This window comes from Antennarius striatus, chromosome 5 (assembly GCF_040054535.1).
Source record: "Antennarius striatus isolate MH-2024 chromosome 5, ASM4005453v1, whole genome shotgun sequence".
NCBI classification, from domain to species: domain Eukaryota; kingdom Metazoa; phylum Chordata; class Actinopteri; order Lophiiformes; family Antennariidae; genus Antennarius; species Antennarius striatus.
Window position 1 is genome coordinate 2566052 of NC_090780.1, and position 18629 is coordinate 2584680.

At 38.4% G+C, this 18629-nt stretch overlaps 1 protein-coding gene across 1 annotated transcript in view; it reads left to right on the forward strand.

The window, feature by feature from the left end:
* LOC137595141 (cadherin-22) overlaps window positions 1-17533 on the forward strand; it is a 71585-nt gene extending 54052 nt beyond the window's left edge. The window contains exons 9-12 of the mRNA XM_068315011.1: window positions 5392-5509; window positions 11045-11194; window positions 11513-11614; window positions 15770-17533. Coding sequence (XP_068171112.1) covers window positions 5392-5509; window positions 11045-11194; window positions 11513-11614; window positions 15770-16278 — 879 coding nt within the window. The 3' untranslated portion in view covers window positions 16279-17533. The remainder of the gene's footprint in view (window positions 1-5391; window positions 5510-11044; window positions 11195-11512; window positions 11615-15769) is intronic.
* Window positions 17534-18629: the final 1096 nt, after the last annotated feature.

The following is an 18629-nucleotide window of genomic DNA, read 5'->3' on the forward strand; positions in this document are numbered from 1 at the left end:
GCAGTGGGGGCCTGTCAGCTCTGTCCTGCCGTCTCACAGCTGGCAGAGTGGGTCACTGCAACGGATCACCTCAGTTTAGCTATAGTACTGCCAACCTCTAACCCCTGAGAGACTCAATTTGAAATCGCTAAATACTAAACCTCTCTGAATCACCCAACACATCACATCATATGCAGGTAAGGCCAGCACTTCCCCACCTCCAGCATATAGAGAAAAGAAATACACAGATACACATTAGACTGAAGCAGACCAGCAAAGACTATAATGTGTCCAGTTCTGCCAGACATTGCTTTGTGAGTCATAGACTGAGTGAGTCATCTGCTGTACTGGTAAAACAAATTCCTCTTCCTTTTGTCTCACAAATGTAAATGATGAATCAGAAATACACAAAAGACTGCACAGACTGAAGTCTATGTTTGCTGGTGAAAAATTGTCTAAGTGGGGTTGTGCCATATCCAAACAATTTAAGCAAACATCCCAATACAATTTAATGCAAAAAGTAAAAGTAGCAAAAACACACACTGCTACTTTGTTGTTGAATAATTACTGTAATTATCATTTTAAATGCATACATTAGATTGCAGTGATGTCTATGACCTTATCACTTTTTCTTTCCCCCAGATGAGGGGAATTTATTATTACCATTATTATTTTTTATTATTATTATTATTATTATTATTATTATTATTATTATTATTATTATTATTATTATTATTATTATCGACAGCAACAATAATAATAAAAACACAAATGTATTGTTGTGTGCATGCTGCTGTGTGATTTGGGGAGGGTGCACTGGCATCCTTTACTGACCAGCCACCGCTGGTTAATGTTGTCCTTGTATGTATGTTGTTTACCACATAAAAAGCTCAGGTTTGGTTGATGCAATTCTTCACGCATGATGTTTGATGGAACATAAATTGTTATTCTCCAAGGGTAGAAATTCTTCAAGCTTGAAATGTTTGCGACCACAACACAAAAAGTGACATTGGAGGTTTTTCTGATAAGTGTAAAGAGGAATTATGTAATCGATGTTCATATGACCTACTATACATGCTATTCTCTCACTCTTTATTCACATGGACACATAAAGCCTAAACCATGAATTATATTACTGTAGTAAAAATTGCATGCAGTCCGGACCTTTCTTTCATCCACTAGCAACATGTTTGCATACATAGTCAATGTAAATGAATGAATGAGTGAAAAATTATCCATGAGACAAATCACTTGGGCTATGTCCAACAGCACCAGAGCCCCAGATTAAAAAAAAAAAATCCTGCAACATTCTGCTGGCTTCCTTTCCTGCCACATTAATGCTCATCAGTTGTTTTAAGCCTGGAAGTGGTTGCTGTCACGGGTAAAGAAGTGGGCGCCATCATAGATGACGGGACAAATATCCAGGTTCTCTGCAGCTTGTGGTTTGTACACAATCCTGCCTCCAATGCTAGCCATCAGCTCATCAAACCAGGCCGTAATCAGCATCCATCGCAACACCTGTAGCATCCCATAGTACTCACACAGATCAGAGTGCATCTGGAGGATGCTGTGTCCCCAAAACCCAACAGCGCGAGGCCGTGTGGCATTTGTGGAATATATGCAACAGCTTCAAGCTCACGACAGTGACAATATCAGATATTCTGGTACAACTTTGCTGCAAATAAAGAACTGGATAGTTTTCCAGTTGCAGAACTTCCCTGGGAATCCCTGTGATCACTTGAATTGAATTACTTAAATGACAAATTGATTTCATTGGGCCAGATAACAAATTACAGCAACAAAATAGGAGGGCAGCAAATAGCTGAGGGACACCGAGGGGCACCAAACGGTCCAGAGTGAACAGCATAAGGTCACTGTTTTTGGTTGCTTTATTGGTTTTTTTTACTGTTTACAGTAAACTGCTTAACAAGTAAAGTGATTATAGATGATATCATCTTAATTTTGTGTGAAGAGGGTTTCTTAAAAAGGCTTTTTCACTCACAAGCAAGAATAGGGCAAGGTTGAAGACTTTGTATAGTCTTGATTGTTTAAACAGTCACAACACGATTGTGGTAAGGCTCTCTAAAACCCATTCTCACACAGTTTAATCACAAATGAGTAGGTGCTGTTTAATGTACATTTTGCACAGAAATCCAATGTTTTGTTTTGTTTTCTGCTGAGATTAGGGAAACCGCCTCCCTCTTACAACCTTGACCTTTCAGACACCTCCAGCGTAGATGGAATGTGCTGTCTTACAAGCGTTCCTGAGATGTGAGAGATTTAGGAGGGGGGGGGGGTCAGAGAAGGAGACTGCTAGATAGAAATCTAATTAGGTAATTGTGCTTTCAGGAGCTGCTGTAGTTGCTCAATAAACTCCCACACACTCACTTTCTCTTTCTCTCGCTTCACACTCTCTGTAACCCTCAGCAGTTTGCCTTCATCTAGAGATACCTCCTGAACACCCCCCCCCCCCCGCTGAGGCCACTGTCGCAGGATGTGGCTTGTGGCTCACTTACCACATTTCAATGACTCTTCTTCAAAGAATAGAACAGGTTCAATGGTCAATCAAGCTTTAGATGTTTTCTCGTTATTCATTTACCTTCAAACTGAAACAAATGTGAAACGGATTCACAGAGTATGTTAAGCTGATGGCTGTAATGGTATATGACAGTCATTTGCATTTTCCGTAGATCACGGTGTAATCATGGATGCGTAATGGCCTCTGCTTTATATTGCATTTATAAGGAAGGACAAACACCAGTCAAGAGATTTCAACTGAAAATAATGAATGGAGCTGTTGGTCACTTTGAGGATTTGTTAGCATATATGTTCCTTTCTTTTTTACTTTCAATCAAAGTAAATCAGTGTGGTGATGATCTAACTATAATTTACTTCAGGTAAATGTAATGTAAATCTAATGTAAGAGCTGATCCCCTCAAATATAATACTGGTCTTTTGTCCTTTATGCTTATTGAGAAATGTTGTGAGAAAATTGTTATGATTTGCTGTTTTGTTTCTTTTTTCAAATTTGAATTAAAAATTAATTTTAGAATCTGGTTGCAAGGTTTGACAAAATAAAAAGTTGTTGTCTCTTGTTTCTTTCTGTGATAGACACAACAATGTAGTCCAAGCCATACTTTTGAAAACAGTGATATTGAAACTTATTTTGGTATTATTTAAAGGTGAATAGGTTTTATTCTTTTCTTTTTTTTTTTTAATCTATAACTTGACATTTTATGGAACACCTTCACTTCGTTTTTGGTAAGGACAGCAAGATAAGACATCTGCTCATCATAAAGCATGGGTGTGTGCAATATAAACCTTAAAACAGCTAGTCTGGCTTTGTCTTTATGAACCAGTCAGGATGGCCACTAAAGAGCATCAATCACTGCCTTCAGGATATCCACGGAGCAACAAAAAGGTCCCCCCCCCCCCTCACATAAAAGTCATCTCAAACAAAAGAGGAAGCAGAAGAAAATGCTTCACATTGCATCTCAATTTTTAAATTCATAGTAGTTTAGTCTAATTTTTAATTCTGAATTCTTCCATGTTAAGCTATATATTATTCATTCATTCACCTTCTTCCGCTTTGTCCACCATATCGGGTCGCAGGGAGCTGGATTCTATACCAGCTGGCTTGGGCAAGAAGCAGGGGAAACTCCGGGCACGACGCCAGTGCACAGCGGCTATATATTATTAGTTTATTCTAATTTTTTTTCTTCTACAGTTTATAGTCTGTCCCTTAATTAGAAGCAAACCTGCCCTCTGACGATTCTCACCCTCAATGGAGACACTGATGGACAAATACTTCCAGTCTAGGAAAACCTATGAGTGAAATTGAACTGGGATACATAATACACAGAACAATAGAAAAATAAATAAACAGTAAAGATTAATAATATAAAGTTTTATAACCATGCTCGTAACAATGGTGGTAGCAATAATATTGATTTAAAAAATGTGATACAACTGTGGTGAAATCAAGTGGCATGCCACATGTTCACCAAGCAGGTCAGGGACGCTGTCAGCAGCGTCAGCCCAGCAGGATGTATTTTTATTTATTTTTCTTATTATTAGTGTTTCCAAAAATTGAGGTAAATGGATGTTTTTATATTTTATTTCATGCCATTATTGGTCTCATTCTGGGTCGCCTTCAGACCTTTATAGGTGGGCAACTCGTAGTGCATCAGCCTTAATTTTCTTTCACATCAGAGACGTCTCATTATGAACATCAGTCTTTTTATTTGCGTCATTTAATTTGATTTTACAATCAACATTTTAAAACTTCTTTAAGAGTACAAGATCAACTTCCACCTAAATAACTTACAAAATTCTTTGTGTATTTCAAAAAACTTATTTTTTTGTCAGATGTATGAAAGAAAATGTTTAATTTTCTCAAATACAAAAACGGATTTTTACTTAAACCTTTGGTGAATTATGATATTTTGTGTATTTCTGATCATAATAACTTGCTGAGAATAAGATCCATTAGCTTGACTTGTCGTGCTGCTCTATCTGATTTTTTTTTTTCCATTCATGTCAAGAAAATGAACAGGCAAGCTACCTGTAAACATATTCCAACAACTCTGCATTTGTTCTGCACCTTATGTCGCCTGCAACATCTTTTGCTTTTTATATACAGCTACATCGAAAAATGTATTGTCGTTTTGGTTTTGGTGTTACACAGTAAACAACACAAGTGGAGGAAATCAAAATAATAAGAAGTATGTGGGCAACATATCACGCCGGCAGAAGAGAAAACCAGGAGAGGGATGTGATGTGAAAATATCATTTATAGTTTGACGCTGGCTGCAGATTACCAGAATGAGAGAGGGATGAACTGTCACAGAGAAGTCTGTGTTAAAGTGAAAGGATTTCCAGGGGGTGTTTGATGTCTGCCTGACTCACAGTGAAGCCTATCTCACCTTATTGTGTCCGCACAGAGTTCTCAAAATTGGATCACAGTCGAGTTTTATCTTTCAATGCTGATCACAATGATTGCCCTGAATAGAGGGACCAGACCCTCGCTGACTCTGTTTCCTCTTTCCTGTTTCTTTTTTCACATTTGCATTTTGTTCTTTGCTTCATCTGACAGAAAGTTCTCATTATGTGCTATATGCCTTTTTCATAAAGCAGTTGTGGTTTTTGTATTTGTAGCATTAAGACATATTTTATTATTGTGTTAACTTCTGAACAAAAGGGGGCTTTCATGTATTTGTGACTGTAGGCCCTTTGAACTGCACTTTCACAGGAAGCTGTCTGATACTGCTGCATTTAAGTGAAGTCACTCCACATCATTTCCTTCTTCATGAAAAATGAATTTGAATTTTTTTTTTTCTAACCTCCATTTCTTTTTCTTTCTTGTGTTTTTCTTTCCTTTTTTTCTGCACTGGTTACCTTCTCTTTCCTCAGCTGATTCACACCATCAGTGTGGTGGACAGAGACGAGCCACAATCTGGACATCGCTTTTATTTCACCCTGGCTCCAGAAGCCTCCAGCAATCGACACTTCACTTTATGGGATGTCAAAGGTGAGAGAGATAGAAAAGGTCTTTCACTGAAATTAATATGAGTGTCTGTGCAAATGACATTATCAACCTAATTGGATTTTTTTTTTAGGGTGCCATATTTTTGTGTACAGGTCAGCAAAAATGAGCTTGGTTAACAAGTGTTCAACATCGTAATGAAGCACATAATAATGGGATGTTCCATTCATCCTTGTGGATGGGAGGATCCTAACTAGAAGCTATCCCATGGGTGAAAGGCAGGGTACACCCCGGATAAGATGCCATCTTATCCCAGGGGCCACAAGACAAACAACCACTCACACCTATAGGCAGTTTTGTTGTGACCTCTTCACCTTAGCTGCATGATTTTGGAAGTGGGAGGAAATTGGAGAACCCGGAGTGAGCCCATAGACATAGAGAAAATACAAAGTCCACATAGAAAAGAATCAAATCCAAAACCTTCTTGCTGTGAGGCAGCAGTGCTACCCATTGTGCTGCTGTGCCACCCGTAGATGGGAATAGGATTGAACAATTAATTCCACAACATATGGCACAGCAGCTGTGCATCCTGACTTGACCAGCTATGGCAGATAGTGCTTTAGAAACCAAGGAGTTTTTTCCTCCATATTTTTCTTTAATTTTTGTAGGTGAATAAATGATGCGTTTGATGTGACACGTCGCAAAAGTGTGTTTGATTTAAATCTATTGGATCAAATAAATAGTGACATTTTAATGAGAAACTATGGGAGTTGTATAACTGTAGTAATAATTTAATAAAAATTAAAATAACAATATAATAATAATAATAATAATAATAATAATAATAATAATAATGACTAATAAAATAATAAAGATTATTATTATTATTAATAGTAATAATAATAATAATAATAATAATTATAATTATAATAATAATTATAACAATAATTAATAATAATAATAAGATCTCCCCAAGACTCCTCCGAGTCTGTGCTTCGGAACTGGGGGACCCTCTGCAGCGATTGTTCAACCTCAGTCTGCAGCTGGGGAGGGTCCCGTCGCTGTGGAAGACCTCCTGCATCGTCCCTGTACCCAAGAAAGGACGCCCTACTGAGCTCAACGACCACCGACTGGTCGCTCTTACCTCCCACGTAATGAAGACCCTAGAGCGACTGGTCCTGGAGCTCATGCGTCCACAGGTGCAGGGTGCAATGGACCCTCTCCAGTTCGCCTATCAGGCCAAGGTTGGGGTTGACGACGCTGTCTTGTACCTCCTCCACCGTGTGCTCTCCTACCTGGACACCGGGGGCTGTGCTATCAGGGTGCTCTTCTTTGAGTTTTCAAGCGCCTTCAACACCATCCAGCCCCGGCTCCTGCAGGACAAACTGACCTCCATGGCTGTGGACCCCTACCTCGTTAGCTGGATTACGGACTACCTAACAGACAGACCCCAGTACGTCCGTATGGGGGACTGTTGTCTTCTATGGTGACCAGCAGCACGGGGGCGCCACAGGGGACCGTTCTCTCCCCCATTCTCTTCACCCTCTACACATCGGACTTCAAGCACGACTCAGATACATGCCACATACAGAAGTACTCCGATGACACTGCGATAGTCCGCAGAGCGGGCTCAGTGGTCGGGCTGAGCCTGGACTCTGTGGATACGCTTCTGGAGAGCAGGACCATGTCTAAAGTTAAGGCTATCATGAACAACACGAGCCCCCCCCTGCACACCACCTTCTCCCAGCAGAGAAGCACCTTCAGCGACAGACTGCTGTCACACAGCGCCTCCACAGAGAGGCTGAGGTCCTCCTTCGTGCCCCGTGCCATCAGGGGGTACGATGACTCTCTCAGGAGGAGCGGGGGGGAGGTGGCGAGGTCAGCGCACGGTTGAATGGATTTAATTTAATTTCATACTGTTTATATTTTAATTTAATACTGTTATATTTTTAATGTTATACTGTTTATATTTTAGTTAAAGTTTAGTATATAAGTCCTGTTAGTGCTGCATGTGTTTTATATTTTAATTCAATTTTATACTGTTTAGATTTTATTTTATACTGTTTATATTTTAATACTGTAATATTTTTAAATTTTTATACTGTTTATATTTTAGTTATAGTTTAGTATATAAGTCCTGTTAGTGCTGCATGTGCCTGTCTGTTAGTGTAATGTATGTCTTGTGGTATGTCCTGTGATGTCAATGTTTCCTTTTCTCCTGGTGTTTATCCAGTATTATTTGTTATTTAATGCCTGAGCAGTGGATATATGCAATTTCCTCCGGGATTAATAAAGTATCTATCTATCTATCTATCTATCTATCTATGTGTCTGTTAGTGTAGTGTATGTCTTGCAGTATGTCCTGAGATGTCAGTGTTTCTTTTTCTCCTGGTGTTTAATCCAGTATTTATTCGTGATGTAATGCCTGAGCAGTGGATATGTACAATTTCCTCTGGGATTAATAAAGTATCTATCTAATAATAATAATAATAATAAATATAATAATAATAATACTGGGCAGCACAGTAGTTAGCACTGTCACCTCACAGCAAGAATATTCTAGATTTGATGTTAAATTTGCATGTTCTCTCCTTCTCTGCGAGCATTCTTTTTGGGTTCATATAACCAACAGTCTGCGTGTGAGTGGTTGTTTGTCTTTCACGTGGCTTCCCAATGCACTGGCCATGCATTCGGAGTGTACCCCGCCTCTCACCCGTAGTCAGCTGGGATTTGCTCCAGCAGACCTGTGACATGCAAAGCAGAAATAGCAGCTGTACAAGGAATGATTATGGTCATCTCATGTATGGATAGATGGATGGATGGATGCATGGATGGATGGATGCATGGATGGATGGATTTTTCTTCATGGCTGTATAAAGAGCTCACACAGCGATTCCACTTTTGAAGATTTCACAAATCACGATTTTCATGAGTGATATTGTCAAATTAGCTTATCACACAATGTTTATACACACCCTAAGGAAAATATTAAAATCACTGTTCCATGGAGCAATGACTTTGCTTTGTGAAGAAGACATGCGTGCTTGTGTTTCTGTAAACACGCATGCAGATTCCTCAATTAGATATGTGTGCCTAAGTGGATGTGACACCTGGCTAAATCAAGATTGATCTGACACCAGGAAAATGTCAGGGGACAGACAAGAGAAATGTCACCATATAAAGGCAGCTCCGGTTTGCTGCAAAGTCCAACCTGTGCATAAATGGGCAAAAGAGGAGGAGTGCTCATCCTGATGTTGTTTCAAATATAACAATGTCATGCAAAAACACTTTTCACCTTTTTTTGCAATTGTTTCTGTGGATTTTTACATAAATTAAATACTGGAATGGTGAGTATAAGGGTATTTGGTAGGGTATTAGTGAAGGAATTTATGTTTAAATTGCTAGGAATAATAATTAAGAAATGTATGCTCAAAGTAAATGAAACATCTTCTTTTCAAATTTATTTCATGCACTCACCAACAAACAATACCGCAGACCATTTATAGTATATTTGGGTGAAATGCAAACAACCCCACCCCCTACTGCCAACATACTTTTTATCCTCCCACCTCTTTTTTATGCACTGTGGTGTCTCTTTTCATGGACACATTTGTCAACCTGTCAGTTTCAATCTGTCACTTCTTCTTTTCCCATCATGGCCTCACATTGCTTTATGTCTCCAAGCCTTGACTCACAATGATGAAAAGGATTTTTTCCCTCCATGTTGCTAAACTTTTTTTTAAGCCTCTGGAGCACAACCTCAACTTAACAAAATAAACTTTGCTGTAATGTGACAATCTGTCACCATTTTACCAGGAAATGTCCAATATTACCCTTAAAAAGGAATTTCATATGTAAAAAGAATAGAGAATAATAGTAAAGTTATTGAATGGACTGCTGTGAAAATGAGTGTAATGAAAATAAAAAATGAATGTGAATTTATTTACAAGCATTTACTTCATTGACTACTTCGGCCTAAATCTCAATTTGGATGGAGGGTAGTTCATACGTAAATGTGTAAACCTCATGTTTATATGATGCACCTTTGACATAATTCATAGATAAATATTTTTTTTTTAAGGTTTTTATTCTGTGTTGTGCATAAACTGATCTGAATTCTCATGCCAATACTGTGTCTTGTTTCGTGATCAAAGATCAGTGTTTTTCACTCTTTTTATACATATATGGGCCAGAGATTGCGCGCGCGCACACACACACACACACACACACACACACACACATACATACACAAAGGGCCTGCAAGCATGCAAATTAAAAAGAGAGATGGTGGAGCGACTAGCAGATATGCAGCACCCTAAGAGCAGCTTGTTTGGTTTGATGCCCTGCTCAAGGGCACCTTGGCAGCGCTCAGGAGGTGAACTGGCACCTCTCCAGCTACCAGTTCACACTCCATACTTACTTTTTGGTCTTTACGGCCAAAGACCTAGTGGACTGAACTACTGCCGCTTCCTTGGTCAGTATCATAAGCCCTACGTCATGCCTTATAGCAATTAGCAAGTTTTTGAATATTGAAAAAAACTTAGTTTGCTCTATACTTTAGAACTTCGGAGCTGAAAGGTGGATGTGTAAGGATATTTTGATTGAATAGATAAAACTTTGTTGTTTTTTTTGTTTTTGAAACAAAGATGCCAAGATGCCTCAATCTAAATATATTAGCATGTCAAACATACAGTAGAGAGCAGACTCTGTTTTCACAAGCAGACGGCTGGTGTAAGAGAATGTCACGTAAAAGTCAAAAGGACAAACTAAGGGGTGTAATGTTTCCGACATAAACAGTAATATGAAGATTGTTCTACATGTGCCAGAAAAGCTCCAGGGTGACGTGGATGAGGGTGATATATGATCTGGGAGATGGATTGCTTGCTATCCTCTGTGCAGGTCTACCCACTAAGCTTCTCTGACTCTATTTGTCAAAACCTCCTCTCTTGCCCTGAGTTACATTTGTCTATGTCTCCGGGAGAACACTCATATATACACCGGTGACGTTTAATTTCAAACAGTGTCTCTCTCACTCATTTTCTCTCCTGTTTTTGTTTGCTTAAAAAAAAACATGATAAATGTAATCACACATTCACCTCCATGGTGGAATCATTAAGCCCAAAGTTATATTACCCTTGCAACTAGAGTTCTTGAACTGTGCATGATTGTATGACAAATAACTTATTCAGAATATTTTTAAGGATGGTAAATTATGTTTTGTTTTTTGGGGGGGGGGGGTTTGCCACAAGTACATCGAATTCTGGTTTGTGCATCAAATAACAAACATTTAACACTGTCAAAATCTGGAAAATTATTATTCATGTATTTGACATTTTAGGAATGTCAACTAGGTCATTAATTCTTTTATCAATGCTGTCAAAGCATTCAAAGAAGGTAAAACAAAAGTCAGGCAAGGAAATTCACAGTGGATGGAGTTTCATCAATGTTGTTGCAGTTGATATAAAAAAAAATAGACATCAGAGGAGACAAACTGATTTTGTTCTTTCAAAAGTCACTCATTTGTGATTCTCCACTTTGCTTTGTCTGTCTGACCCACACAAACACAAACCACCCACTCAGACGACACAGCTGGAATCCGGACCCAACGGTCGGGCTTTAACCGCCGTGAGCAGAATGTGTACTTCCTGCCCATCCTGGTTGTGGACAGCGGGCCCCCCTCCCTCAGCTCCACAGGCACCCTAACCATACACGTCTGTGGCTGTGACACAGGTGAGAGCTACTGAGGGGGAGTTACACCATTACTAACATTATCATCAATGTCACCATCTGCATCAGCAGCAGCACTGCTCAAAGGTCACCTATGCTATTGTTCTGGCAAACAAACAATTCTTATCAGCTCATGTTTGAGGAGAGCAAAATAACACTAGATGTGACATTTGAAGACAAAAAAGCCCAGAATGTGATTTCAGCTATTAGAATGTTGTTGTTGCTTTTTTTAAAGTGCTTAATCCTTGTCCAAATGTATTAAGTCATAACTACTATTGAATAAAGTTTATTGTAAATACCCATGTTCCTTTGCTCACACAGAGGGAGCCATCCAGTCCTGCAATGCCACTGCATATGTAATGAGTGCAGCTCTCAGCCCCGGGGCGCTTATAGCACTACTGGTCTGCATGCTCATCCTCATAGGTAAGTAGATGGATGTTTTAAAGTACGGATGGATGGATGGATGCATGAGGGGATAAATGTATGGATCAATAGTGGATGGCTGGAAAAAAAAGTGGATATTTCCAGTTTTTTAATATTGCTTTTTCAGGTCAATTGCTGAATTGAGTTGTTCCAGCAACATCACTAGCAGTATTGCAGTCTTACAAAGGCCATTCATGGAGCTGCAACTATCTACTCATGAAAGCATGCAACTACGTATGTGTCTATATGGGACCAGCTACTTTTAGAAGTTATCAATTGTTCATGAATTAAACTGCACATGCAGTGAATGACACTAAAACAGGGTCATGTTCATTCACCAGTTGTCCTGTTTGACGTTTTGCCACCGTTACAGTGATAAGGGTGCTTTTGTTGAAAGAAGAGGAGACAATGATGGCAGGGTTTATGAATGATATCAAGTTTTTTTGATCCCAGGAACACAAACTGAGATGGAATGATGTGGTGATGAAAATGGAGGCATGAGAGAGAAAGACCAAAAGGCGAAACAGTTGTCTCAGCACTCCTACACCCCTGGAACAGGAGCATTTCTGTCGGCAAGGCTTTCCAGGCATTCTCAGAATTTATATACATGTATATACACACATATAAGTATATACTCAGAGACCAAAGAGGTTTACTATAGTCATATCTGAAAATTTTATGACCCTCTAGCTCCATCCTCCCCTGTGCATCTTAGCGTCCCATCTCTGCCACTGAAAGAAAAGACTATGATGTGACAGTGTTTCGTGTCCTACATTTATTTTACATTGGGCAGCAATGAATGATAGATGAGTTTGACACAAAGCATCCCTAAGTATAACTTACAGTGACAGTATATATATATTTCTTTTAAGACATTTCCTAATGAGAGTCGTTCAAAGAAATCTGCCTCTGTTAACCAAAGCCATCTGCTGGAATGAAGTTCAAAAAGCAGGGCATCATTTATTCATTGTGGTTTTAAAAGCCTCAACAACAACGAAAAAAAAAATGTTATCTACAAATCTAAAGCTATAAATAACCATGTTTGTCTGTGGATAGTGGTTTTCATGTTTTGGGGGCTGGATGACATCCCCCTCCAAGACCTGAAATTCAAACAGTTCTCTTGCCTTTAAACATCTAGAAAGCTAAATGCCACACAGAAAAAAATAAATAAATAAACAAACAAATTATATATATATATATATATATGTATATATATATATATATATATATATATATATATCATGTTCGCAATATGATTAATGACATGCTTATGTTGATAATTCAATTAGTTTTGTTGTTAGATGTTCAATAAAAAGAAGCAAGTTTGATTCAATCAGTGTGAATAAATCTAATCTAAATGGTGAGACCACTTTGAGTGACTGATACTGATTAGTAGAAGATGAACTGAACAGATCTGGGTACCTAGCAGTCTTTTTCAGAACGGTAGCATGGTGTGAGAAATGGGCACAGGAATGCATTCTAGAAAGTGTTACTATACACCGCATAACAAGTAGCTTTCTTTCTGCATGTATGTTAGTATGTATGTATGTATGCTAAGCACAGTTACATGTCATTTGTCAAATCAATCCTTGCAATTTAAATGTAATGCAATCCATTCTCCCCATGCACTATTCCTCTGTGGACCTCATCTCCACATACACCCACTCTCTTCTCAGAGGCAGAATCTATCAACCTATCCAGGCAGCTCCACATCCCTCCAGAGGCTGGACCACCTTTATTACATCAATTGTTGGATGATGAGAGAAATGAAAACAAATTTCTGCCTAATTACCTTACAAACAAACAGTCCTTCCATCAGTTCATTTATTGGCCTGATGTGATGAATCCATTCCACTGTGTTGCAGCATCTGCAGGCATTCATTCCAATTACCTCCCATCTGCTTTTTGATGAACTCCTGGGTGGGGCAGCCAGCGTGGCTCAATGGCAAATTAACTCCCTTGTCAGGAAGGCTTATCACAACATCTGCACACATGGGGACCAGCTTTGAATGTATAGGAGGTAGTTGCCTCATAAAACGGTGGGCATTAACACAGGATAAGATATGCTTATCTCCACGTTAAATAGGTTTCCTGCATCTCACAGTTGAAGTAACTGTGCACCTAAGAGTTGCCAATTTAACATGTAATCAGTTAAGGAGTTTATCTGATTACACATTATACTATTTACTGGAGAAGCCTCTGATTTGTGCAAGGCTTGCTACTGTACCCTCATTACAGTAAATTTAGAGTAACAGTCTCTGTGCTTGGAAAGCACAGCAATGTGAGCCACAAATTACCAAAAACCTCAGCCTCTTCCTTCACTCTGAAGCGATTGATCTGAGACATCCGTGGAAGAGAAAAATACACACTATGGTCAGAGGTAACAATTTCTCAATGAGCCCAATAAACAGTATTAGAGGAGAACTCTTGTGCATGATCAGTCAGAAATACTGGGGGGAAAAAAATTCACAATCACAAGGCTTTTTTTGTTTGGCACATTTCTTCATGCAGAGACCAGGCAGGAGGTGCTTCTCACTCCCCCAGGTTATTTCTAAGGCCGTTTGCGCCAAATGAAGACAATCATCAGGAGCCACAACAAGTTATGTGCATAGAAGAGACAGAGAATTTGTTTGCAGAAAGAGCTGGTGAAGACACAAAAAAAAATGCTGATCCTTGATTTTCAAGGTCACTTTGAAAGAGTGCATCTTTTCTTGTTGTCATGGGCACAAACTGTATATAGTGCTTTAAATATGCATTTCTTGTACATAATATATAATGTCTTGGCACTGATGTAGTCTGACTGCGAAATGATATGTGTCTCATTTTTGTATTGATGACTATTCTGGTGGATCCAGAGTATCAAGCAATCTGTGTCATTCCACACAGCACTTGCCCCCATTGTAAGTGATCATCTTTTTATCTCTGTGGGCTTGTAGGCATTTGTTTTAGGCAGCAGGTCATCCGTTTCCGAAGATGCATGGTGCCTACTGGTTAATGATCTATCTAAATGTCCCTTTGCTGGTATCCCTTTAGAGTAATTTCTCATTGTCCAAAAAGAAAAGGGAGGAAAAAACATTATATACACAGTATATACTGTATGTACTGTATATACAGTGTGCCCAGGAACCACACGCGATTGACAAATTCTGCGATAGAACGACGAACTATTTATCTTATTATTTACGGTAATTTAAACATTTAATAATAATAATAATAATAATAATAATAATAATAATAATAATATTTATTATTACTATTATTACTTTTATTATTTTATAATTATTTATATCGAAGAAGATTGTTCACTTAATTTCTGTTTTATGTCCATTATCCAGTTTATCTTTATTTTTTTTTTCCAATTTATTTTTCATGTAATAAACATCAGTGTCACCCATATTTTCTCTTCTTTTTTTATTTTTTATTTACTCAGAAGGTAGCATAATTGCTGTTGATCCATCAAACTGGAGTAACTACATATTCATTATCTTTTTCATAGTACTTTTTCTGTAGTATCTCAACCTAATCACTGAAAATATAATTTGATGTGTGAGATCTGACGGAAGCTTCAGAGGAAAAAGGGCAGCTTTGAGAGACATTCATAAAGTTAGGGGCTGAGTTCCTAAGTGCAAATGTAATTATTTGTAAAAATATCTGCTCAAATGAAGCCCTCGTTAATTAATCTGTACATATAGCTCTTGTCTTCTTCCGCTGTCATTAGAACATAATATGTTTCGTCTCGATGGTTTAACTTTTTTTTTCAATTCAAATTTAATTTTTTGAGGTATTTCTTTGTCAAGTTCATCTGGATTGTAAAAAAAATAAAAAAATAAAAATCAATATTCATACATTTAAAATGTAAAAGTAAGTAATATACAATCATTGCCCAAGAGGGGAAATCCAAGTTATCATGGAGATAGAGGCTTCAGCGTAAACTCGCAACTTGGATTCAGATATAGGCTTTCTTGAAGACCAGACAATCAGTAATTGTCTCACCTTCAGGAAAATTAACAATTGAATGAAAGAATGAACAAATGAAATTTCAGTGGTCAACTCAGTACACAGTTGCATTACAAAGTAATGCATTGGTGCTCAAGTTGATCTGACAAACGTCATTCATTTTCCATCTCTGTCTTGTGCCCTCTCTGTGTCCAACAGTCCTCGTCTTGCTTATTCTGACCCTGAAGCGCCACAGGAAAGGACAGAGGATGGCGGAAGATGAGGAGGACATGAGGGATAACGTGATCAAGTACAACGACGAAGGTGGAGGAGAGCAGGACACTCACGCTTACGACATGAGTGCTCTGAGGAACCACTATGACTTCCCAGAAGCTAAAAGCTGTGACTCTGGCCCGGACATCCGCTCGCTGCCCCAGTGGATACAGGCCGGTGTTGTGGAGGGACCTGCAGCAGACTTCTCCCTATTTAAAGGCTACATCCGAAAGAAGGTGGAACAGGCTGACGCCGACCTGTCGGTGCCGCCGTATGACTCCTTCCAGACGTATGCCTTCGAGGGCACCAGCTCGCCAGCCCTTTCACTCAGCTCCATCCACACCCTGTCCACCACCTCAGAGCAGGATTTCTCCTACCTCAGCGACTGGGGGCCGCGTTTCAGGCAACTGGCAGGGTACTACGCCCCGGGAAACCCTGAAGAAGAACGATCCTAGCACATATATTCCACTCTGCAGAGAGACACTTAATCTCCCTCTTCTGTCTCCTCTTTATTTGCCTCCTCTTCTCACCCTCTGGCCCTCTGAGATGATCAGAGCCAGAATTGTTGTATTTGAAGGCAGGGCAAACAACTCTTTATGTCTTTGAAAGAAAATTTGGTGTGAAACTCTGATCCCAACTTTTTAAAATTTCTCTTTTTCTTTTCCCCTGGATGTCAGTATGAAAGCACTGCTGATGATCTTAGAAAAAAAAAACATATCCAATCACCAAACTGCTTTTCAAATGTGATCTTTTTTTTTTTTTTTAATGCTGTTAGACTGTTTTCACAGCATTGACATGACATAGGTTAAGTAAAAAACATGCCAAGGTAAATTGCCTGGGAAAATGTATTTATTTGAGGAGGAAGTAAATATGTATTTATTTGGGTTTTTTATTAATTTATTTATTTATTTGCATAAATCACAATAACTATCGCTCATGCAACAATAAACTCTCCTTAAACGTGATGCTAAGGATCAGAGGCATTGGGGAAAGAATTTGAGACATTGTGAGTGAAAAAAAGGAAGAAAAGAAAGATGGACCACAGTGGCAGAGGACTTGAAAGAATACTGACACACATGTGACATCTGGGTCATGAAATATGACATTTGAAAAAAAAAAAGATTTGTAGTTATTTTCTATGACCACTTTTGTAAAATACCCAACTTAATACAGCTAGATATGAGGTAGGGGCAAAAGAAAAACTGGAAAGTGGAGTGACAAACTGCAGGAGAGAAAAAGAACTGCCAGGTCAATCTGAATGGTTGAGCCTGACATGGTTTTGCTGTATTTTAGTAATTCATAAATGTTTCTTTTTTTTTTTGAGGACACAGACTGAGGACAATTGTGTGTCAACAATTTCTTTTATTATCCTTTCCACAGCCAGTTGTAAGGCAATAAGGCACAAACAGCAAAAAAGTAACTTAAGACTACATAGAAAGCCTGTCCCATATCAGCTGGGTGCCACCTTTGTCCTACAAAAGAGACCATTTCTGTTCCAGATTTATGTGTGAATTTGTAAAATATGTTTATTTTATTCCTTCAAATAATTCTTTTTGAACCATTTTCCCTTTGAGGGAGGAAAGGGGACACTGGTGACAAAATAATGGTTTTATCTAATTAAAACAGACATGATTAATGTTACCATGTCATGAATGGACTGGTCACATCCACCTGATATCAAGACCTATTAAATGTTGACCTTAACTTGCAAATGTATGGAAAATTGATTAAAAAAAAAAAAAAGAAAACAAATAAATATTTAATTTTTTGGTAAAAACCTATGTCTTGTGTGACGCAAACTAATTTAATCAGTGAGCTATAGCGTAACTTGGATCTAATTACTGATTGCAGAGGATATTTATGAATAACTGAAGGACTGACATGTCTTCTAAACCCGGGTAGATTTAGGAAACAGCCCTAGATGGAAACAAACAGACTAGATGACAGGCCACAATGAAACAAAGACTCCTTTAATCGTGACTCCCTCCTGGCTACCTTCTGTCAAAACTACTCCAACTGTGGCAGTCACCATGGAAAATGCTGAGACACTCAGAGTTCCATCGTTGTAATCTTCCACTAAAGTGACCGGCCAGACAGTACCTGGGCATTATATTTACTTTCATATCTTTATTTCAAGGAAAATGTCTCTTTTTTTTCTGGACATTATTTGTTTCTCTATATCCACTGATATATGAGAGCCAAAATTGGACTGCTTTTCAAATCTAAATTATGTATGACCGCAAAAAAAACAAACATCTTTCTCCAGACTTTTAGAATTTGGTTGTAGAACTCAAGTGGCAGTCGCTTCACAAACACACTGCATTGCAGTTGTTATATTCCTTTCGCCTGCACAAACTTAGAAATGATGGAACAGCAATGCAATAAATTGTCATTTTATGCTTTTACTCATAACAATTAATAATAATGAAAATAAAATCTTAAAGCATATGTAATTCAACAAAGGCATCAATAATTTATCTGGATAAGTTAACAAGTTTGTTTTAAAGTTCAAACGTGAAGTGATTTCATAATTCAAATGGCACTTTACATCACTGCTTTTATCAATATGTTAACATAATTCATTTATACTATGCAGACACAGATATGGTGCATGAATTTAGTTGTGCATTATTGCCAAGGAGTGATTTGGTTATCCAATATTAATCACAACCACTAGCCTAAGAGCCTTTGCAAACTGACAAGCAAATGTCATGGTCTGGATGGATACACACAAATATAGGTCAGCATGAGTGCCACAGCAGTGGGCAGTGAATACATATGCCTTTAACGAAACTAAACAATGTCA